The 25,185-nt window shown below is 37.3% G+C and overlaps 1 protein-coding gene across 5 annotated transcripts; it reads right to left on the reverse strand.

The window, feature by feature from the left end:
• Window positions 1-3,502: 3,502 nt before the first annotated feature.
• On the reverse strand, window positions 3,503-24,935 carry LOC131536749 (gastrula zinc finger protein XlCGF8.2DB-like). Of its 5 annotated transcripts, none has more exons than XR_009270060.1 (3): window positions 23,069-24,935; window positions 3,924-8,931; window positions 3,503-3,614 (listed from the first exon to the last, which is right to left on the reverse strand). XR_009270060.1 is itself a non-coding variant. In XM_058769839.1 (3 exons), the coding sequence occupies exons 2-3, from the start codon at window positions 23,151-23,153 to the stop codon at window positions 7,847-7,849; spliced, it is 1,170 nt and encodes a 389-aa protein (XP_058625822.1). In that variant the 5' UTR covers window positions 23,154-23,216; window positions 23,911-24,935; the 3' UTR covers window positions 3,519-7,846. The 5 variants fall into 5 exon arrangements, 4 of the variants coding, with proteins under 4 accessions (XP_058625822.1, XP_058625821.1, XP_058625825.1 ...); XM_058769839.1 differs by having other exon boundaries at window positions 3,519-8,931; window positions 23,069-23,216; window positions 23,911-24,935; XM_058769838.1 differs by having other exon boundaries at window positions 3,519-8,931.
• Between the last annotated feature and the right edge of the window lie 250 nt (window positions 24,936-25,185).

Below are 25,185 nucleotides of genomic sequence, written 5' to 3' on the forward strand. Positions count from 1 at the left end.
ATGTATTCTTATATTTCAATATGCATTTAAAATTGATGTTTGAATGCCCTCCTCTGGTGAACTGTGTGAATTACACTGCTGAAATATGTTTGTTTTTTTCATCTGCCATATTCAAGTCCAGACTGACAACATGTTTACATAATCACTGAAATCAAATGTAACGCAGGGTTCATTATAAGTTTATGTCCTTTTGTTTGTAATTAAATTAGCTGAAGTATAAAGAAGTAAAGGATGCAAATAAAAGATGTAGCCTACATTCAGCTGTAGTGTGAACAGACCCTTAATTTCCTGTTGCTTTACTATTTCACAAGGAACACAAACATGGTCTCATTTTTATGTCTTTTCATATGCATGTGTTAAGTATGATGGCAAAAGAAAAAAAACATTACACTGATCACAACTGAACTGATGTCCTTCAGAATGAATGTGCTCAGTTTTGTAAACCTTTAGTCACACTGAGATTAGGCTACAAGGTAAAGAAGCTATTACTTAAATGTAAAATGTTTCTTCCCTTATTGATCACATCTCGGGTAGATTGCATGTTTTCTTTCACGGCTAGATGTTGGACTCATGAAAAATAATCACGTTGTTTGTATTTGCCAAAACTGATTTACTGAAGTCAAAACATGGACGGAATGGTGTTAGCACGAGCGCCGCTTGCTGTGAAGCGGGAGCGACCAGATTCCACAGCCTTCCTCGAATGTTCAGGATTTTCTGATTTACTTAACGAATACTGCGTGAGAGGGCAAGAAACGGGACAAAGGAGGTCACGTGCAGGACACATAAATTAAAGGGTAACTAAACCCTAAAACGACTTTTTTGAGTTAATGATCTGTAAGACTGTGTCTTTATTAGTGCTGTGCATTGATTCAAGTAAATGTTTTGACATTTGGTTATAAAGTGTTTTAATTCTACAATATATGGTGTAAAAACGTCTGAGTGCTGCCCTCTTCAGGTTGAACGGTGGCTACTGCAGTTGAATTTTCCTATCGGACGTTTCACACCCCTGTGACGTATGATGGCACTTACTAACCACGCCCCTGCACGAGCTCACCACGGTCTCAGGTGCACGCCCCCCGCTCAGCCCCGCCCTCGGTTCGTCACCTCTGTCTCCGCCCACTTTTCCAGCATTTTTCAAATATTGGCAGTGGGTGGAGTTAGGCTCTGACCAGGGGTTTAGTTACCATTTAAGCACAATATATGGGACGTCCCGGATGGAAAACCCTAGCTTTCCCTGTTATGGCATCCCAGCGCACAGCAGCTGTCTACCATGTTAAAATGGTGTAAGGTTTGTAAGGTCTAAATAGTCTGGTTTTAATTTATATTTCGACCACTGTCGATACCAATGCTACAGCCGCTCTAGCATCATCTCCTGATGGCCTGCAAAAGTGGCGGAGTTTACATTGCGTGACGTCAACCTCCGGCAGGGGTGTAAAATACTTCAGTAATTTTACTTGATTACTTAAGTATTATTTTGGGGGATTTGTACTTTATTAACCCTTTAAGACCTGCCATAGAACAGTTCCACCAGAGCATATCTTAGTATTTTTACATGCTATGCTGTCATTCTTTTGAGTATTTTCATATGCCATATATCAATACAATCCTTACATCCCCAATTTGAAGGCTATGTAAATCCATAGTAACTAGATAAATAGCTCAAAAGTGCAATAAACACACACAAAATTTTTATTAAAAAATATTTTATTAAATACAGAAATGACTAATGTCAACCTCAAATTTGTCAATGTAAATAACTTGCATAAAACACTTCAAAACTACACAAAATTGATTTGAACTGTTTACATAAATTAGTTTTTGAGATACGCTGATTTTTATAAAGTGCGCTGTGAAGTCAAACAGTAACATTTTGCTTTTGAGAACAGTGTTGATTGAACTGAATGAGACCATGTCAGACATTCTTGTGTAAAAATAAATAGTAATTTATAAATAAATAAATTAATTAATTTAAAAAACTGTACATTATCAGATCTAAACATGCTGAACCACTACATATACACATATATGCATACGGCACCCCCACCATATACACATGCAACTCTAGCTGTGATAGGACTTGAGACAGTTCCTGTCCAGAATAACACAGAGGGGTACTTGGCATGCCTCACACATGAATGGAGTGCATTTCCCACACAGCCTGCATTTCCTGCGCGGCTTTTTTTGAGCCAACTGTACCAGAAATGGCAACAGGTAAGTGCTGGTAGCTCTCCCGTGCAGGTTGCAAGGACACCCTACACAGCTCCTCTGTCAACTGTTCTTGGAAGGCCTGGTGTGTCATGGGCTGCTCCTCTTTGCTGTTACACAGTTGCTTGTGCAGTAAGTAGCTGTTTGTGACAGCAGTGTCAATGAAATGGTGAAGCACGGTCATGTACCACTTACTGCTTTTTTTTCCATGAGGAATAGTAGCCAATCAGCTGATCTGAAAGGTCAACTCCCCCCATGAAGCAATTGTAATCTTTGACAGCCGTAGGAACTGAAACATCCACGTTCTTGTACCCACTGCTGGATTTGCACACTCTTTTCACAGTGTCCAGAGTAGTGCACACACTTATTGATCCCCGTGGAGATTTCCTTGTCAGAGCATTCAATTTGGTTTTTGAAGACACCAATTCTCGTGTCCCTGATGGTTCCACAGGCTCCAAACCTCAGGTTATAAAGGTGCTGGAAAAGAAGTGGACTGGTATAAAAATGATCACAGTATCCAGATCCCAAGAACTCCTCCTCGCATCGAATGAAAGTCCCTTCTCACTTACAACATTGGACTTCCCTGTGTAAATGTTGAAATCCACTGTGTAGCCATTACTGTCACACAATACAAACAGTTTTATTCCCCACTTTGTTGGCTTGTTTTTTATGTACTGCTTCAAGCTGATTCTGGCTTTGGTGGCTACCATACGCTCATCCACAGAAAGGTTTTTGTCAGGGTGGTAAACAGCATTGCAGGCTACACGTAAACGGTCATATAGAGGCTGTATTCTATGCAGACAGTCATACTCATCTGTGCCTTTTTTCCTGTCATTGGCAGCATCTTCTGCAGGGTCACTCAAGTGCATGTTCCATGTGATGCTGAGGAACCGGTCTCTGGACATGACATTTTGAGGGTAGGGAACATGGAAGATGGATTTGACACGCCAGTAATCTCTGAGCTTTGGAAGCTTTAGAATGCCCATGCATAGTGTGAGACCAATGTATTTGCTCATTTCTTCTTTTGTGACTTCAGTCCACTTGAACTTTTTCCCTGCAGCAATATTCCTTGCTGCTTTTTTATTAGTGTTGGCACACAGTGTTTTGATGGCGGACTTGTCAAAATACATTTTGAAAAGCTCAATGGGTGTTGGGTTGTCCACAGAAGTTGACAGAGGTGGCTGCACACCTGGCTTTCTTTTGGGCAGGAAAGGATGGGGGGATTGAGGCAAATGATCAGGTTCCTTTTCTGTTTTCCACCCACCAGAATGATTAGGCACTGTCTCTAATGTACAGCCTTTGCCACGGGACCTTTTGCTCGACTTCTGTAGGCTCTGATGTTAGCCCTCCGACCATAACCTCTCCCAGATGGCTCTGAGGAGCAGGATGCTTCTCTAACATCTTCAACACTACAACAAAGAAGGTAAGTAAAATGGTAAGTTAGTTAGTTGTTTTTGGCACAAAATCAATATAAAAAAGATCAAGAGTAAATCCAACGTCATGCACTAATGTTCATTCTGTGTTTTGTTTGTTTGTTTTTTATTCTCTAACTCAACAGCTAAGCATATTTCATGAATATATAAGTTAGACATTTTGGCAAAAAAGCAATACAGAAATGACAAGAGTAAACGCCGCGTCATGCACTCACGTTCATTCTGTGTTCGTTTTGTTTATTCTCTAACTCAAAAGCAAAGCATATTGCATGAATATGTACTTACGTGTCCTGGAACGGATCTATTCCTTCAAAAAAGTCAGCTTCGTCCCCACTAGAAGCAGAGTCAGGAGCAGATGAGCAGTCAGAGTGTTCCTCTTCTCGTCGGACGCGAGCAGTAGTTCCAAAACCTCCGCGTATGTGTACTTCTCTTTTCTATGTTGTGCATGTGCAACTTTGTGCCCGGAACGATTGTGTGATTGTTCTTGCATTTGTAAATGTGTGTGTGTGTGTGTGTGAAAGAATAAATGATGAAGCAACCGATTGCAACGATAGAGACAATAATAAGTAGAACGCATATACAACAAAACAAAGTCAAATGTCGCGTGCCTTGCGACGTCATCACACGTGTCACAGCTTGGGGTCATAGTGCATTCAACGGGATTACGTCAATTATTCATATGAAAATGTAACTAAGTATCAGCTACCGACCGCAAATCTATAGAGCACATGTGCAAAGATGCACAATGCATTTTAGTGCTTTTTGTTGCAAACATATTTTATGCAATTTGTGGAGACTCTTAGAGGGTGAAAACAACGCAAAAGGAGCATGTTGTAGGCTTGATCTGAACGTGTAGCATCTCTGATTTTGTATGCAAAAATAATTATTGTGCTACGCATTTAGTTTCACTTTCTATTGGCTTTTAAACAGAGACACGCAAATGGGAGCGTGGGCGCTCCGGACGGTTTTAAAGGGTTAAAGAACAATTTAAACTGACTACTTGTACTTTTACTTGATTTCATTTCTGAAGAAAAAAACTGTACTTTTTACTCCTTACAATTTTATTTCATTTTGAAAAGTACATTACATTTTTATTTTATCTTATGCACATTAAATATGGTAAATGGAAGCTCAAACATGCATGCCTGATGTGAGAACCAATGATCATTGTTTTCATGCATCAAGCATTTCTACTTCACTTATGACTTTCATCAGGTAAATGTCTGGCTTCAAAAGTTCACCATCAAATCTGAGGAAGCATGTTGAGGTAGCAAAGTTGCATTTTCCCAAAAAATGTTTATTCATTATTTGTTCTGTTTTGACAGAGCCATTAGCTGTGTAATATATTAGCTGAATGCACAAGATTGAGTGCAAATAAAACCACTGATGATAATTTAAATTAAATTAAAATATTTTTGTGGAAAAATCTCCAAAAGTGTTTAAATAAACATTGTTTGTTAAATTAATTGTAATTCATGTTTAGTGATGTTCTCACCAGGTAGTGGATAAGTTGTATTTATAAAATGTCATTATACACACACTGAGTAGGAATCAGGACTGTCAATGTTTTTTTGTTTTTTTTTAATCTTAATAATTACATAATTTGCTCATTAGTCAACAATAATTATTTATCAATATTTGCTGAGAAAAAAACTCTAAAAGCCCCAAATAAATAATTAAAAGATTAATCATCCTGTCAGACAGTGACGTTGAATAGACAACACACAAAAAACTGGCCTTTCAAAACATTAATGTTGTATGTTTTAATTCTATGACTCTCCTCATTAATTCAGCACATTCTTGTATTCTGTCTGGAATATGTTTCTAGCCTCTGCATCACATCTTGCTCTTCAAAGGGATAGTTCACCCATAAATGAAAATTCTCTCATCATTTACTCACCCTCATGTCGTCCCAGATGTTTATGACTTTCTTTCTTAAGATGAACACAAGCAAAGATTTTTAGTCCAGATAATGCAAGGGGACAGAACCACTTCAGAACCCACACAAAGTGAACACGACGGTCAAGTTTAAAATATTAGTATTTGTATCCTTCTTACATAAGCCTATCGTTTCACTTAAGAAGTCACTGATTCATTAACGGGTTGCATGCGTTACTGTCATATTCACTTTGTGTAGTTTTTGAAGTGTCATTTTTGGATGTCCCATACACATGATTTTTTTAGTTTGTGTCCATCTGATAAATGAAAGTTATATGAGATGGCATGAGGGTGGAAAGGATGGAGTTTCCTTTTAATACCTTTCCCTGTATTTTTATTTTCCTGTATACATGTGTTTGACCTGTGCCATTTGTTTTGTTTTCTCCCTTTAACCAAACTTCTGAATGTCTGTCAGAAAAGAAAGTACTTCTACTTTTTTAATACTTGAGTACAATTTAAAGTACAATCTTGAGTACAATCTTTTTACTTTAACTCAAGTATGTTTTTGGTCAGATACTTGTACTTTCAATTGAATAAAATTTTCACTGAGTATCTGTACTTTCACTTGAGTAAGATTTTTGAGTACTTTTTACACCTCTGACCTCAGGAGCTCTATAGACTGACAGAACTCTTCATCTAGTCAACGTATTAAAACACAAGGCAAAAACAATAGGAAAGTTTACCAAGGAACAGCATTAAAACGGCTTTTAAAAATGTACTTCATGTACAGATGCATCTACAAAAAAATTGGAATATCGTGAAAAGGTTTTTTTGTAACTTATTTCAAAGTGAAACTTTCATATATTCTAGATTCATTACATGTAAAGTAAAATATTTCAAAAGTTTTTGTTTTTGTTTTCATTTTGATGATTAGAGCTTACAGCTTATGAAAATAAAAAATTCAATATCTCAAAATATTAGAATATTTACATTTGAGTTTCATTAAATGACCATCCCTACAGTATAAATTCCGGGTATCTCTTGTTCTTTGAAACCACAATAATGGGGAAGACTGCGGACTTGGCAATGGTCCAGAAGACGATCATTGACACCTTTCACAAAGAGGGTAAGTCACAGAGGGTCATTACTGAAAGGTGTGGCTGTTCACAGAGTGCTGTATCAAAGCATATTAAATGCAAAGTTGACTGGAAAGAAGAAATTGGGTAGGAAAAGGTGCACAAGCAACAGGGATGACCGCAAGTTTGAGAATCCTGTAGATAAAGCCGATTCAAACACTTGGGAGAGCTTCACAAGGAGAAAACTGAAGCTGGAGTCAGTGCATCAAGAGTCACCACGCTCAGACGTCTTCAGGAAAAGGGCTACCAAGCCACTTCTGAACCAGAGACAACGTCAGAAGCATCTTACCTGGGCTGTGGAGAAAAATAACTGGACTGTTGCTCAGTGGTCCAAAGTCCTCTTTTCAGATGAAAGTAAATTTTGCATTTCATTTGGAAATCAAGGTCTGGAGTCTGGAGGAAGACTGGAGAGGCACAGAATCCAAGCTGCTTGAAGTCCAGTGTGACGTTTCCACAGTCAGTGATGATTTGGGGTGCCATGTCATCTGCTGGTGTTGGTCCATTGTGTTTTATCAAGTCCAAAGTCAATGCAGCTGTCTACCAGGAGATTTTGGAGCAATTTATGCTTCCATCTGCTGACAAGCTTTATGGAGATGCTGTATAACGACATAGCAAGTTTCAGAAAGCACCTGGACCTCTCTCACCACCAGAGGCATAGACTGTGCAGACGGGATCTCAGCTGCGGCGGGTTGTAGAGAATGACATGATTGACATCTGTTAGCTTTTAGCCTCTAAGCTAACGCCTACGTGCCTGTGTTTAATATGATTATGCATCGCTCCAGTAGAGTTATTGTAAGCCAATTTGGCATTACACAGTTTACACAATACTTTTCAGTTTCCTTCTAATTCATAATAATCCCACACCTTGCTCGTCTCGTGTGGTCATTTTTGAGCTCACCGCAACAGACACAAAGAAAATGCATGAGAGGTCTGAGGTAAAAATTTAGTTTCCGCCCAGATACACTTTTAAAAACAATGTAAAAATTATGTATTTTTTTTCAAGCATTTTATTTTAACTTATTTAAAATGATGGTAATTTGAATGATAAAATGCTATTTTTTTTCTATCTCTCGTGTAATCGTCTATTGTTTTCAGTGTCGACTAGTAGGAGCTGTACCATTTAGTTGACTAGACCCGCACATCCCTAGTGAATACTCTCAGGAGTCTGCAGCTGCAGTAACGATGACGTGAAGCTCACGCTTGCGATGTGAAACAGGCGCAAGTCTGTAAATGACGTTTCAAGCTTGAGTGATACATGAAACTCTTCTCACACTGAAGACACTTGTAAGGCCTCTCTCCAGTGTGAACTCTTATGTGAATCTTAAGGTTTCCTTTGTACGGGAAACTCTTTCCACACTGAGTGCAGATGAATGGCTTCTCTCCAGTGTGAACTCTTACGTGATTCTCAAGGTTTGCTTTGTTTGCGCAAGTCTTTCCACAGTGATCGCACATGAAAGGCTTCTCTCCAGCGTGAGTTTTTACATGATTTTTAAGGCATTTGCTGTCTTTGAAACTCCTTCTACACTGATGACATATACAACCCCCCTCTCTTGTGTGATTTGTAATGTAATGGTTAAGGTTTTCTTTTAATCTGATCGTATGATATTGCATGTGGTCATTAAGGTTTTTTTTGTGTGTAAAACTCTTTTCACACTGATCGCATGTGAATGGCTTTTCTCCAGTGTGAACTCTCATGTGAGTCTTAAGATTTCCTTTTTGTGAGAAACTCTTTCCACACAGTTTGCAGGTGTAGAGGCACTGTCCAGTGTGAATACTCATGTGGGTATTAAGATGTTTTTTCTGTGTAAATCTCTTTCCACACTGAGAGCAGGTGAAAGGTCTCTCTCCAGTGTGAACACTCATGTGGGCTTTAAGGTTTGTACTATCAGAGAATCTTTTTCCACACTGTTGGCAGGCAAAAGGCTTCACTCCGGTGTGAATTTTCATGTGCCTTTTAAGGGTTTGTTTGTGACTGAAACTTCTTCCACACTGTTGGCAGGCAAAAGGCTTCACTCCGGTGTGAATTTTCATGTGCCTCTTTAGGGTTTGTTTGTAACTGAAACTTCTTTCACACTGTTGGCAAGTGAAAGGGCTCTTTCCAGTTTGAACTTTCATGTGGCCTTTATTGTTTCTAGTTCCTTTGTTTTGTGAGGATGTCTTTTCAATCTTTGAGTCGCTAAAATCTTTTTCTTCAGTCATGAACTGATGAGGTTTCTCATATTGATCTTTTTCTTCCATATCATTGAGTTCTTGACTCTCCTCTTTCAGTAGCATCAGGTCTAAAGTGGAAAGAAACATATCCAATTTAATCCCGATTTAATGGCACATAGCAACAAACAAAAAAACATTTACACTTGTAAAGCATCAAACACAACCACGTGTATGCTAGATTCTATACCCACAAAGTTACTGAAACCTGTAATCTCAGAACCTCATGTCAATATTGTTAACTCTTTGTTTTCTTTAGGACACGTCCCAAATTCTTTCAAGCTGGCAGTCATCAAGCCCCTCATAAAACAAAACAAAACATAAAAATCCAATAGGGGACTCGACACAAATATCGACACACAAGATTTAACAAGAAAGATGGAGTAAACAAATGAATGAAGTTGAGAAGAAGAATAAAGCAGGTTTTTATTATATAAAGGCAAAACAAGGCACGTCTGACATTTGGACACATTTCTCAGTTGTTACTGGGGGAAAAAATTTAAAGAATTGGATCTTGTGACAAATGTATTGAAAAAAAGAAAGTTTATTTGTAGTTAAAGTTATTTGTAGTGCTTTACTTTAGCTTGACACTAACCTTATGCCCAGTAAACACAGTACGTTGTGAGGACGTCGCCAATTGGTCGTCATTTGGCCAGCGTGACTACTTTAACGTCACGAGGACATCGTGGTAGCATTCCTTTTTTTTTTTTTTTTACATTTGGCTAACGTCCCAGAAACGTCATGGGAACATCCTCAAAAGACGTCGCTAGTCCAATGGAGAACGTTGTAGCAGCATGGTCAGGTGGTCTCCAGATAACTTTTCATATTATTGCACTACATGTATTGTCTTTGTTAAGATGTATACCATATATTTGGGAAATATACTGAATCCATAAAGCATTTTAAATGATGGCATGAATTTACATTACATTTACATTGTCATTTAGCAGACGCTTTTATCCAAAGTGACTTAAAAATGAGGACAATGGAAGCAATCAAAATCAACAAGAGAGCAATGATACACAAGTGCTATTACAAGTCTCAGTTAGCTTAACGCAGTACACGTAGCAAGTTTTTTTTCATTATATAATAAATATAAACAAAACAGACAGAATAGTAAAAGAATAGAGCAAGCTAGTGTTAGTTTTTTTTAAAGAAAAGAAGCAGTTAGTAAATGAATAGAGTGCAAGTCTAAAAGGGGCAATTTTTTTTATGAATAGAATTAGAATAGAGATTGCTAGAGTTAGTGACAGCATTAGATTTATTATTAGTTTGCTTTCACTTTAAGAACGAAGGCACGGATTTATACTGATACACATGCGTTTTCTTTCTCAACTGTTTACCTTAAGACATATGCCTAACTAACTGTGTTTACTAGAATATTGGCCAAAACGCGCATTTTGATGTAATTTTGTCTGTATTTACTCATCCATGCACAAAAAAGCGGAAGAGAGCTCAATTCAGTATTTTCCGCCAACAATCCCGAGCGCCTTTTATGCTCGCCTTGTGCCTTCAGGCAGTCCTTATATCAAGTCCTGATACGTGAGTTTGAACGAGAACGCACGCGTTGGCGGTAATGCATAGATGGACATTATGGGAAAATGTGGACAGTGTCAAAATAAAGGTGCCTATTTATACTACAGATATCGATACATCGTATCGTCAGACATCGTATCGATGTATCAATCCATATCGATGAATCGTTACACCCCTGTAGTAGACACGGTGTCTGCATTTGAGCAAAGAAAACGACCAGTATGAATATAATGATCAGTATACTAAACATTGCACATTCTGTGATGTGACTATCGCTGAAATGCACATCGCGATATCGATGCTAAAACAATATATCATCTAAACAGGGTTGGATTTAGGGCTGCAACGATGCCAATTTTTCAGAAATGATCCATTCCGATACTGAGTATCTGCATGTTACGAGTTGTGTTTTCATATAAAAGTCAAGGATTTACAGTAACTAAAAAGAGGGTTGAGTCATTGCATTAAGAGATTTGTTAATAGGTTTTAAGCTAAATCTTCTAGCTAGGATGCCCAGTAGTAAGAAAAAAATTCTCTGTGAACATGGCCCCAGAATCTGCCTTTCCTTTAGAAGCTGGAGAACCACATGAAAGGAACACTCCACTATTTTTGAAAATAGGCTCATTTCCCAACTCTCTTAGAGTTAAACAGTTGAGTTTTTCTGTTTTCGAATCCATTCAGCCAATCTCCGGGTCTGGCGGTAGCACTTTTAGTGTAGCTTAGCATAGATCATTGAATCTGATTAGACCGTTAACGTCTCACTCAAAAATATTTTTCCTATTTAAAACTTGACTCTTCTGTAGTTACATCGTGTACTAAGACTGACGGAAAAAGAAAAGTTGCTATATTCTAGGCCGATATGTATTCAAGGAACTTTTCTGCTGTACCATGGGTGCAGCAGGTGGAATGATATTACGCAGCGCCTGAAAGTAGTCCCCAGCTAGGTAACTAGTTATGATATAGCTGCACCCATGGTACGGCAGCAAAGTTCCTTGATTATTATTATGCCAGAATGAGAGTATAGTTCCTAGACAATTTTTAATATTACTCCGATTGGATTTGTCTGAAAGAAGAAAGTCATATACATCTAAGATGGCTTGAGGGTGAGTAAATAACAGCATAATTTTCGTTTTTGGGTGAACTAACCCTTTAAGATTTCAAAAGAAAGATTCAGTTTGTGGTCACCATCAAAAAAAGTCTCGGGTGACTTATCCACATTGTCTATTAAATAATTTGTTTAATTATTTTTATTTGTTTATTTTTGTGTAGATTCAAGGGAAAGGTGAAAAATAAGGAAGTCTGGGAATGACTGAAGAAGACAGCAGTGAGGGAAGTAAGTAATCATCACAATGTAAGTTCTTTGAGAATGTGCGTACTGTTTATTACAAGTTGTGTTTCCATTTAAATGTTGCAATGTACACAGCGGGTCAAAAGTTTGAAATATATTTTAAAATGTAATTTATTTCTGTGATCAAAGCTGTAATTTCCAGCATCATTACTCCAGTCTTCAGTGTCACATGATCCTTCAGAAATCATACTAATATGCTGATTTACTGCTCAAGAAACATTTCTGATTATTATCAATGTTGAAAACAGTTGTGCTGCCCAATATTTTATAATTAATATAAATAAAACATATTATTAAACAAGTTTAAAGAAAAAAAGAAACATTGCGTAATCAGAGTTGGTATTTTGGCTTTATATATGATCAGACAGTTGTACTTCTAAAAATAATACTCAAATGGAGTTAAAGAGTTAGTTCACCCCAAAATTAAGGGTGTACTCACACTAGGCACGGTTGCCTTGAACCCACTGAACTCAGCCCGAGCGCGATTATATTACATTACACAGTTTACACAAAACTTTTCAGTTTCCTTCTAATTCAGAATAATCCCACACCTTGCTCATCTTTCGTGTGGTCATTTTTAAGCTCACCGCAACAGACACAAAGAAAATGCATGAGAGGTCTGAGGTAAAAACGTAGTTTCCGCCCAGATACACTTTTAAAAAATTATGTATTCTTTTTCAAACATTTTATTTTAACTTATTTAAAATGTTTTAATTGTAACATTAAAATGATGGTAATTTGAAATAAAATCCAATTTTTTCTCTCTCTCTTGTTTTCAGTAGGGGTGTGCACGAATAGGCAAGGCAAGGCAAGTTTATTTATACAGCACATTTCATACACCGTGGTAATTCAAAGTGCTTTACGTAAAAGGAAGTGAAATAGTCATTAAACAAATAAAAATAATCACAGCAATAAAAACAAGGAAATTATATAAAAATTGATTTAAAATGAATTTAAAACAGTTAAGAATAGAAAATGATTATACATAAAATACAGTACAATTAGTTCGGACGAATAGTCGAACATTCGAATATTCTTTCTGTAATTATTCGAACAATAAAAACACTATTCTAATTTTACTGTGTGTTGATTTGCTGGCCGTAAATGCAGGGAATCCATGATAAATCCTCAGCAGTTATAACTACATGTACTTGGTGGCGCTGTGGAGTGTGTTAAGTTGATAGTATTTGATTACAGAATGTCGTCATTTTCCTCGCGAAGTTTGGATTTACTTTGATCTAAATGATCTTACTAAATGATCTGACAAAATATAATTACTTCTGATCAAATTAATTAGTGAAACTGATTTATCATATTACCACAACAATGAAAAATCACATGAAATCCAAACACATTTCTCTCAGAATTAATACGTGAAACAATGTAACCAGAATAAACAGGCCGACTCGAGTATATGTAGCCTACGTTCTGTATTGTAATTGGCACAGTCTGCTTGATTTTTCCATTTGCTCTGCTTGATCTTGAATGCTTTTTTTTTTTTAATGTTTGTACGTTTTCAACCAAAATAAAAACTTGCGATATAACGTAACGTTGTTGTGTAACGGCTAATCATAAGCTTGTTCAGAAATCATGACAAAAACTTGATAATTAAAAATAACATCTTTCTCATTAAACCTCATTTAAATAAACGAAAATTTGAATATTTGCAATCGAATGCAAAATTTTTGGAAAATGCCCATCCCTAGTTTTCAGTGTCGACTAGTAGGAGCTGTACCGTTTAGTTGAATAGACCCGCACATCCCTAGTGAATACTCTCAGGAGTCTGCAGCTGCAGTAACGATGACGTGAAGCTCACGCTTGCGGTGTGAAACAGGCGTAAGTCTGTAAATGACGTTTCAATCCTGAGTGATACATGAAACTCTTCTCACACTGAAAACACTTGTAAGGCCTCTCTCCAGTGTGAACTCTTATGTGAATCTTAAGGTTTCCTTTGTACGGGAAACTCTTTCCACACTGAGGGCAGATGAATGGCTTCTCTCCAGTGTGAACTCTTACGTGATTTTCAAGGTTTGCTTTGTTTGCGCAAGTCTTTCCACAGTGATCGCACATGAAAGGCTTCTCTCCAGCGTGAGTTTTTACATGATTCTTAAGGCATTTGCTGTCTTTGAAACTCCTTTCACACTGATGACATACAAAAAACCCCTCTCTTGTGTGAATTGTACTGTAATGGTTAAGGTTTTCTTTAAATCTGATAGTATGATATTGCATGTGGACATTAAGGTTTTTTTTGTGTGTGAAACTCTTTCCACACTGATCGCATGTGAATGGCTTTTCTTCATTGTGAGTTCTCATGTGAGTCTTAAGATTTCCTTTTAGTGTAAAACTCTTTCCACACAGTTTGCAGGTGTACGGGCATTGTCCAGTGTGAACACTCATGTGGGCATTAAGGTTTCTTCTATCACAGAATGTCTTTTCACACTGTTGGCAGGCGAAAGGCTTCACTCCGGTGTGAATATTCATGTGCCTTTTAAGGCTTTTTTTTTCATTGAAACTTCTTCCACACTGTTGGCAGGCGAAAGGCTTTGCTCCGGTGTGAATTTTCATGTGCCTGTTAAGGGTTTTTTTGTGACTGAAACTTCTTCCACACTGTTGGCAAGTGAAAGGGCTCTTTTCAGTTTGACCTTTCATGTGACCTTTAATGTTTCTAGTTCCTTTGTTTTCTGAGGATGTCTTTTCAATCTTTGAGTCACTAAAATCTTTTTCTCCAGTCATGAACTGATGAGGTTTCTCATATTGATCCTTTTCTTCCATATTGAGTTCCTGACTCTCCTCTTTCAGTGGCATCAGGTCTAAAGCGTAAAGAAACATATGCAATTTAACCCCGATTTAATGTCACATAGCAACAAACAAAAAACTTGGGGGTGAATTAAGGCCTCGTGTAGCGAATCGATGTGTTTTTATAACATTTACGACCCCCCGGATCTGTATGGATGGATGCAGTTGTATGAGGGATGGACGCAGTTTATTGAACTATTGAATCTCACCAGCCATTCTCTGCCATTATAAAGCCTGGAAGAGCCAGAACATTTCTTAATATAACTCCGATTGTATTCAACTGAAAGAATAAAGTCTGGCCTACACCTTGGATAACTTGAGGGCGAGTAAATCATGGGTTAATTTTCATTTTGGGTGAACTATCCCTTTAAGTTTCAAAGTTTAGCTCAAGAGAGCTGGTTAATTACAAATAAACTTGTAATTTGTCTAAAATGTTAGAAAAACATTTTCTTTTCAAATATATTCATTAGGGCTAGGCAAAAAAACAGATTTTTCGATTAATCGTTTTTTTTTTTTTTAAGTGACTTTCATTCAATACCGATTCTCAAAAGCCACAAATTCCTGGATTTATTTCAGCAAACATTTAACACAAGATCTGATTAATGGGAATCGTATCATAGTCTTCTCCACTAGATGTCACCCTCTTTATTTACCTTGCGCGATGTTGCGCAACAAAAAGCCTGTCATTCATTCAGTGCTTATCATGGCAGAGATACTGTTGACAAGAACCAAGAACAAAGCAATATGCGTGATTTGCTACGCTCAAGTGAATGTTATAGTAAAACTACAAATCTGCAGAAACATTTAACATCACACATATGGTGCCTTGATTTCCGCAATGAATGAATGGCAGATGGCGCAACGCACTGTTTTATTTACCACACACAAACTAAAACACGGATGACGCTCGCAGTGTTTTCAGTTTCTGCTGTCTCACTATATGACGATATGAACACACAAATATCATCTCCAGCTGCTCTGAGTCATTTCATTAGCATTTTACCATTTAATTTGAGAAGACTACTGTTATATCACATTCACAGCAGCTGCAAGTTCTTCACGGCAACCCGTCAAAATAAAAGTTCAGTTTAACATGAAAAAACTGTGACAGAAATATATTACTATTGTGCTGTACACAATACTACTAATTCCACTAACAAATATTAATAAATTATTTTTTATTTTTTTCACTTTTATTTTCAAATAATACAAACACTAACAAAAACAATCAGACAAACAGACAAACAAACCCCCAAGCGCTGAGAAATAAATAGTACATCCCTGGAAATGTTCATCTCTATCTGCTTAATTTAAACAAAAACATGCCAGGAAAGGAAAAGCCAAAGCTTTCTTAAAATAAATGTTCAGAGTTTCTGTAAAAAAAGAGTGGAGAGTTTCCCAAAGTCTCCAGAATTTGTCCGATTTGTGATTTGAGGCTACGTTTACACTTGGCATTAACATGCGATCACCATAATCTGATCAAACAGATCGGATATTTAAATACGGCAGAGGACGGCTCCAGTGCAAAGTTGACTTGAATTGGTGGGTTTTCTTTTGAAAACTATTTTCAGTCCTAGGACATTTTACAAATCAAAATAAATGTACAAGTCTCACTAGCGCTTTTTTCTTCTGACAGTTCGGGAGAGAGGAGGCGGGGTTTTGCGTGATGTCGACCTGCGAATGCAGACGCGATGTCTGGATTGCGTTTACATTACACTAAGATCCGATCACAATGCGTCCTCGGCTACCTCTGGACCAGGACACACTGATCGGATAACATTCCAATCAGAAGCGCATTTACACTTGTCCTTTCAATGTGTATGTGGACAACACATCCGGATACAGGTCGCATGTTAATGCCAAGTGTAAACGCGGCCAAAGGCTGACAGCTGGGATATCCACATAGTAACAGTTGGAACCTGAGGCGCAGATCACTTCAGTAGAATACATTTTTAGCCAAAAATGAGAGGGTTATAAACAAAGGCTTAGAGTCCAAGTCAAAAAGATCTGTAGGAATGTCATTCAACAAATAAAGTGAAGGAGATTAAATAAAACATTTCCCTGTTATCTTTTTCCAGAATGGTTGAATGTGATCACAGGAAAAAGAATACATGAAAAAATGTGCCCTTGTATGTCTTGCATTTAAAACAAAGATTTGAACAACCTGGGAACATTTTGTGGAGATGAACAGGTGTAAAATAATTTCTACGAAAAAATTTGAAATTCTGTTAATGTAAAGAAATTGAAGTACATTTTGGAAAATTTGTTCTGACTTAAGAGACGGATTTGAAGGTATCTGAAGAAATCTTCAGAGAAAATGTTTAACTCTGCTCTGATTTGTTCAAATGACTTCAGACATTCAGAAATCAACAGCCCTGAAAAGATCGACAAACCCTTAAGGCTCCACTCCAACAGACCAATACTCTGAATGGGAAAATTAGAATTCAAAGCCAGAGGGGAATGAATAGAAATAATCTGAGGAACGTTCAAATGTTTTTTCACATCATTCCAAACCAATAATGTATTATAAACAAGTACATTATCAGTGAGAGTTTATCTGGTCTATATTAATAAACCAGAGGAATTCTAGTCTTCTAGGATAGCAAAATAAGGATTCGAAGTCAATCCAAAGAGCATCCTGCCTGTTCATAACCCAATTTATTATTTTGAGTTGGGCAGCCCAATAATAAATCTGAAAACTGGGCAGCGAAATTTCCCCAGATCCTTTGGTTTGCAAAGTTTAGAAAGACCATCTCTCTGTTGCTTATTATTCCAGATATAATGAGATATGTGAGAATTCAATGATTTAAAGAAAGATGTAGTTAAATAGCATGGAAGCTTTTTAAACAGACAGTTTAATTGGGGAAGAATATTCATTTTAATAACGTTAACTCTCCCAAGAAGGGAAGTTGGCAAGGAGGTCCACTTTTCCACTTTTCAAATCTTTCTTAATTTTTTGAATTAAAGGAGAATAATTTGTCTCAAACAAATTATCATAGAACCAGATTTTCCTAAATTAACTTTATAACCCGACACAGTACTGAACGAAGCTAAGGAACTCAGAACTACTGGAATAGAAGTCTGTAGGTTCTCCAAATACAAGAAGATGTCATCTGCAAACAAAGAGATGACATGCTTTTTCCCCATTGACTATTATCCCGGTTACATCAGGGTTAGTCCTGATAGATTCTGCCAAAGGTTCAATAAATAATATAAACAATACATAGGTAATGATAGGGGACACCCCTGTCTGCAACCTCTATGTACTGGAAACCCCTCGTACATCAAACCGTTTGTATTGACAGTGGCGACAGAATCCAAAAAAAGGACCATTCTATGCGATCAAAAGCTTTTTCGGCATCCAAAGATGAAATCATAGCTGTTTTGTTTTGAATGTGAAAATAATGTATCATGTTAAGAGCACGGCGTACATTATCCGATCAGCACCTGGAATTCACGAAACCTGCCTGATCAGAACTGATAACTTTAGGAAGAATAAAGTTTCCAGTCTGTGGGCCAGTACTTTTGCAACTATCTTAGAGTCCACATTGAAGAGACTGATGGGTCTATAAGATGAACAGTCCAAGGGGTTTTTATCTTTTTTTAAAGGGGGGTACAATGCTGTTTCATGCATTCAGAGTTGTTTACACAGTTAAAGAGTCGGATTCTTATGCTAAGCATGGACAAAGTTTCAAAAAACAATTTGGACGTATAACATAGTATTTCTGTGCCAAAAATATTACTTCCGGGTTCGTACAAGTTTCGGAGAGTTTTTTCAACCGTGGCTGTTGATGACGTAAACTAGGGTGGAACTCCTTATATGGGCATTTCTCCCAGAAGATCGCACCCGTGCACGCATCGACCAGCGCGAGAGCGAGAGCACCCATCAATACGCTTCATTCGGCAGCCCTGCACGGGACTCGCTCGGGAAGAATGTTGTAAACAGTGGATGCAGTTTGTTTTTCCTTGGCAGCAACGGAGTTTCTCAAGTGTGTTTGTTGACGAACGTTTTATAAACAAGGCCCAGTTCGACGCTGGATTTGCACATCGTTTGATACATCGATGGAGCGGTCCGAGTGATAAAAGATCCCGCTCATCATTCAGAACTGCTGACAGTAAGTGAAACAGCAACAAATGATCAAAAATCTGTGTTTTGTTGGCAATCGGCGCTCAAGTGCTCGTCACTCTTTAGCTCCTCCAACGGCGCGTCTCCAGGAGCTCGGCTTTTTCCGTAGAGAATCGAAAAGCTGTATTTTTCTTTTTTAAAATTTGATAAAACTAAAGACTTTTTGGAGATATGAAGGATGCAGTACTACTCTATAGGTACTCAAGATTAACATGAGATTGGGTGAAACTGTGTGTGTTATGCCCCCTTTAAGAGCAAACTAATTGAGAGATTTCACCTTTCCAAATGTCATTAATAGCTGGTATAAGAATTGGATTGATTTTCGGCCAGAATTTAGCTAGAGAGCATTTAAGCTAGAATGATCTTCCTCTGTGCATGATGGGAGTGAGATATTATTTAAATCAGAGTCCGTCACTTTTGATTCTGAGCTATAGAGAGATTTATAAAAATTTATAGTCAAAGGGTCGCTTAAAATGACACCATTACATTCCGTATCATATTAATTGAACGATCATTATTTTGATTCTTAAGTTGGTGAGAAAGCAAACGGCTGGATTTGTTGCCAAATTCGTAATATTTTTGTTTAGTAAAGAGCAACAGCTTCTGAATATGGCAAGTCTGGTCCATACTCAATTTGGTACTTGCATTCACCAATGCTTTTAGATTTGAAACTGTGGGGGATTGCTTATGTATTTGTTCTAACCTGGTGACTTCCTTTTCAAGATTCTTCCTATTACTATCACTGGCTCTTTTAAGATGGGAAATTTAAGAAATAAGATGTCCGTGTAAATTGGCTTTGGCTGCATCCCAAATCATGACCGAAGAAAACTAAAAAAAGGGTCACTGTTTTTCTAGATAAAAAAAGTTTGTCAAGACAAACTAAGTTGGCTTGAGAAAGCCTGATCAGAAAGTTTAAACTTAACTACTTCAGACTGAAAACCGTCAAACTTTTTCAAAGTAGTTTTAAAGCTTAAAGCATGAATGTTTTGAAGGCAATACAATCAGATAGATAGATAAGAAATATCAGATGAGTTTGAATGAGTTTAGAAATAGTACATAGAAGGGCAGCTTAATTGAGCCTAATGGGCTTGAGTTTGTTTACATTTTAATGTCTGTCAGTTGGAGCTTGAAGAGTCTTGGCTCATTTGAACATTCCGTCAATGTAAGTCTATGGGATTGTTAATCTTAATTTTTATGAAAACAGTAAGTCCAATCAGTTAGAAAAGATATAGCAACTAACTTCAGATCAGTCTGAAGATCTGGGTCCGTATCAAGCTTCTCAAAGTGCCATTTAATTCTTAAGTGCGGAGAATTCAGGAAATGTACTCCTCCTTTCAAACTTAAGTATAAAAGCAAGTTATCAAATTTCCTAAAGCTAAGAATCACTCTTACTCTCCCAGTTATTTAAGACAGCTCGAGAGGTCTCTCAAGTAGTTAGGAGTTGCCAGTAGGGGCTTGTGATGGCGCTGAAGAGACTTTCAGGAGAGGAAGAATGTTCTTGAAATGTTTAGCGACGAGCACTTAATCAAAAGGTTACATTTCCTCAGTTATTCAAAATGAGCAAAGAACATCATAACTGACTTCAGTCTAGCGTGATTATTACATGATCTTTAAAAAACACTCCTGTTATGATCAGTGAAGCTACGTACACCGTATGATGAATAAATCTCTTACCCCTTATTTATACTGCACACGTCTGTGGCGCGTTACGGTTCCGACAGGCGTTGTCGATTCACTATAATATCATCTATCAGCACAACCCTAAACTGAGTTGTGATGACGCTTCGTTTCCTTGTCATTATGTATTCTCTTGAAAATTCTTTGTCAAATGTTTGTTGAATGTAAACTCCTATTATGAATTGAACCATTCAATGTGAATTTCTATGAGAATAAGGAAATCTACAGGGCGGGATATATATCGCATAGCCCCGCCCCCTTTTTAAAATAGCCGTTGAGCTCGGCTATTTTACTGATTACAGTCTTAGTAAAACAAAACAGTGACCATAATCATGCATAGGCTGTGTAGTTTTAAAAGTGTTTAATACATGCCGACTCACGCATATGATCCGCTCCGCCTTCAGAGGACACATTTCAAGGTAGGAAGGCATCAAGGCATGTTCGAATCCAAAGTTAGCTTCACTTCCTGTCTCATGAGAAATGTATATTTCTGATGAACCTTTTGCACTTTTGATGTTATTTCTAGTGAGAAATTAGTATTATAGTAATTAAATATTTATTTAGTTATCACCAAAACTCATTCTATTTTGTTGTAAATCATTATACTGTTACGCTGCCACAGAAGCCTGTCCAAAATCAGTTTCGTGAGGTGCCTTCGTGCAAAAACGATGCCTGCAAAGTCATTGCCTCATAAGGCAGCGAGGCAGCAAATCAGCTGCCTAAGTTTTCAGGATGCAGCCCACATCTCTGGACAAGAGCCAAAGTCCAGATCAGACTGTGCGCGTTGCCACTGTTCGCGTGACACAACGTGAAACCGGAACACTCAGAATATTGTAGAGGTCCTGAACTTTATATTTGGTGGCAGGCTTCGCTCTGAAGGGTTCAGTTCTGAGCTATCCACAGGCAAAACTTGCTGAGGTTTGAACCCCCCTGAAGCCTAAGCAATTTTACATGCAACAGTTGTATATTCCAAGTAGAGTAATATAGTACTGTGAATAAATTTGGACAATTTAGCAATGAGCTGGACAGATGATATACCTCTGTGGCAGCAGTTAAGTGATCATGTATCTGCATAAGGAGGAGCTGGGGATGGAGGAGGGTAAGCGCATGTCTGTGCGACAGATTGTGGCAAGTGCGAGTACGGATGAACTTATATATCTTATTAATTGTAGTGGGAGGAGTTACTGTCAGCTGAGCGTCAGCTGATGCAGCAGGCACGCCGTGGTCACCTGAACTACGCTTGAGCTCCATTCGTCGCTCAAACTAGATTTGCCCCAATCGAAAGCATATTTACACTGTCTGAATCGTTCCCTATTGCCTACATTGTGCACTACGTGCCATTCACTGTACCCGAAATACTACACTGTGAACAAGTGACCAATCTCAGGTGAAGCTTTATAGTGCAGGGGGCGGGTGTTTCAGATTCTAGAGAGCATTTGATTGGTCAGAAGATTTGATGAGAAACTGAAGTACGAGGTGACGTCGATAAAATTGTTGATCCTTTTTGACGGAAGTGACGAACCGCAAGCTTTGAATGCTTATATCTTCTAAATGCAAATTGTCACTGTTTTGGAGCACACTGGCTTATAGATAACTTTAAGACTAACATATTGATACTAACACCCAAAAAAAAAAAAAAAAACCTTTAATTTCGATTTCATGGGGACTTTAAGAACGTTGGGGTTCAGTACATTTGCAGATGAGGATTTGTCTAAAGACGCATTCATTATACAATTGAAGTCTCCAGCCAGAAAACCTAAGCCTTTACAATCATAATTAAACAGTAACATCATCTGAAGTTGAATATGAAGTTGGGAGAATCGAAATTTGGAGCATAAACATTGAGAATTGATATACGATGTGTAAATATTTAGCCTGTGATCATAATCAAACCTCCCTTCAGGATCTGATTTTTGTTTCCTGAAGCAGTACTATGTCGGGTTTTTGTTTTTCAAAGGAGTTATATAATTTTTTTTCCCTTTTTATTACATGGCCAATCCAAGTAACGAGTTTAAGCGAACCGACCATGGAAAACACAACAGAACACAAGTAGATGATGAGAATAAAACAGGAAGAGAAAAATCAAACAAAAAGGACGTTTTTTTGAAAAATAAGAAAAACAACATTGCAGCGCTTACCCACCCCTATTCTGTCCCCAAACGACAGAACAAAAGCACCCCTAATGAAGTCACTGAGCATAATAATAAAAGCTTTGTCACGCTGAGGTTTAGGCATACTTGAGGCAAGATTTAACTGATAATATGATGTTTGCTTGGAGAGAATAAGACAATAAACTGTAGTTTGGTAAGGAGCGAAGTATCAAGTGTCCACCACCTCAATAAAACTTTATTTTTAAAGAAACACATTTATTTTCTTTTTCATTTTAATAGTAAACCTTTGTTGTACAGCACTTTGTTTGCCAAAAAATAAAAGCGTTTAATTTTCATTTGATTGGGATAAACTACATTAATGTTTTAAGCCTTCAATTTGATTAACACAAGAATTAAGAGAAACATTTTATAGGGTCCTATAGAATATAGGCCTGTGGAAAATAATTTATTTTTATTAATTCACCATCTGTAAAAATAATGCTGTAATAATAACTGATCATTTTAGACATATCGATAGAAATTGTATTAAAACTATATTCATTGAATGTAAAAAAAAAAAAGAAAGAAAAAAAAGAGAGAGAATCGAATAGAGACGTCTGAGAATGAAAACCAACCTGTTTGTTCCTCAGTATCTTCTTGTTTCAGACTGAATACTTCTTCAATCTTCACGTCTTCAATCTCCTCCTTAATAAACGCCATCTTTGTAATTGTGTGTGTCACGTGGATCTCGGTTACTTCAGTTTTTCTGTGTGTTTGGACACTCTGTGACATTTAAGATGACAAACAATCAGCTCAGTTCATTAGTCAGCGCACTGATAAGGGAGTCAGTCAGAGTGATAGTTAATGACCTTAAATGACCTGATAAATACAAATAATCTAGAAAGTTCATTATTAGGTATTAATGATTTATATTGTTGGTATTTGTAGATAACATGTATTATTTCAGATTTCTGTTAGTGCACTTGTTAAATACAGGTTTGTAAGAGTTACACATGTTTATGTTTCGCGGTGATTCAAGCGATTCGAATCACTGAATCGTTTTTCGAAGCAATTGATTCAATTGACTCGAGTTTCTAAAAGCTCCGTTTCTCCATCACTAGCCCTGCGTCCCAATATGAATACTATCCACCCTATCTGCCCTAAATAATATTGAAAATGACTAATATCGCAGAATTTAGGATGGATCGTAAGCACATCAGGACGCAGGCTAGTTCTTGCTCGTCAGTTCGTGTTTATTAAACCGATTCACGATAAAGGAAGCAAACTGAGGCGCACTTTTCTGTTACAGATGTGTGGATGCGCTTTAATCACATAAATTAGCGCTCATTAATGTAAGATGAAGCGCTGCCGTAATACATTAAACAATAATTGATTTTATATAGCTTATTAAAAACTATGAAACTGCTCCAACGGCCGGGTATGGATTTAAACACTTTAAATGGCTAAAAACACAAACCTTTCTTCAGTCGACTCACAGCGCGGCGCGGCTTTATGACGTCATAACACTAGAACAAAATAAAAGTCCTACATAGTGCATAAAAAAGCTTTAATATGTGGTAAAGTTTGTCCAGTGATGTTCTGAAAATAACTACCAGTGAAAGATGGGAGCTTGTGTGAGATTCTGTCTGAAAGGCAAAAGTGCAGAAACCATTTATAGAAAATGATTAGTTTATCACTAAATATAAAATGTTTTGTCAAACAAATGAAACCTTTAGTAGGGCAACAAACATGCAACAATCATTAAGTAGCATATGTTTCAATGTTATCATTTACTGTGTGCAGAATAACTTATGAAAGTTAAAGATTGCCGTCTATCAACAGTCTGTCAAGTTGAAATGTATTCTTATATTTCAATATGCATTTAAAATGATATTTGAATGCCCTCCTCTGGTGAATTGTGTGAATTACGCTGCTTGCATAATATGGAGGACCAAACCTGCAAAAACAATAAATAAATAAATACGCAAATAAATAAATACATAAATTCACAAAATTATACATAAATAAATGTGCAAATAAATACATAAATAAATTAATTAATCAACATATTCCTGCATAAATAAATATATAAATAAATAATTAAATGTGGTGATCAAGGAGATAAAATTAATAAATTACAGGAATGTTGGGGGAAATAATAATAATAATAAAAAATGCCCGTTAAAGTGCATATTGCAGGTTAATTAAAAAAAAAAAATGAATAACCTTGTATGAAAATATCATATGAACCGTTAATGCAGGATTTGAAATTGTTTTACAAGGCGTGAGGGCACAAATTTAGACGAAAAAGTGACGGTTTCCTTGACGGTGTTCTCAAAAACCGCTTTTTTTCAGCATCGCGTCATATTACGTCACGAGAGGGAGTCGTGTGCCGCGCGCTGCTGGTGTTCAGTGGAGCGCGCGCGAGTCAGTGTGTTTTAGGTACTTATTTTTTTCGGTTTATCATCGTTATGGTAAATTATTGTGTTTGTGAAGGATGCACAAACTCCAGCCTGTCAGGACATCGAGGTTTCCTAACAAGAAATAAGACGGTATCTTCCGAGCCTCGGTGCGTTTGTGCAGCTGAAGAGACTTCATCGGGTCCCGGTCCGCCTGTGTTCGGCCGCCGGCGGAGACATGATGCTCACGGATCCTCAGAGATGCTGCTCCACGAAAATGTCAACTGTGCACCGTAAGACTTGATTTTTAACGTTTTCTAATTACCAAATCAGTGAACATAATTATTTAAACA

Source organism: Onychostoma macrolepis, chromosome 03 (genome assembly GCF_012432095.1).
Source record: "Onychostoma macrolepis isolate SWU-2019 chromosome 03, ASM1243209v1, whole genome shotgun sequence".
Classification (NCBI taxonomy): domain Eukaryota; kingdom Metazoa; phylum Chordata; class Actinopteri; order Cypriniformes; family Cyprinidae; genus Onychostoma; species Onychostoma macrolepis.

Bases quoted from the DNA above. Each gene is read 5' to 3' on its own strand.
- LOC131536749 (XM_058769838.1), bottom strand. From the start codon at position 23,225: ATGTCACAGAGTGTCCAAACACACAGAAAAACTGAAGTAACCGAGATC. The intron at 8,932-23,068 runs GTTGGTTTTCAT...TTTCCACTTTAG, and splicing joins AGATACTGAGGAACAAACAG to ACCTGATGCTACTGAAAGAG.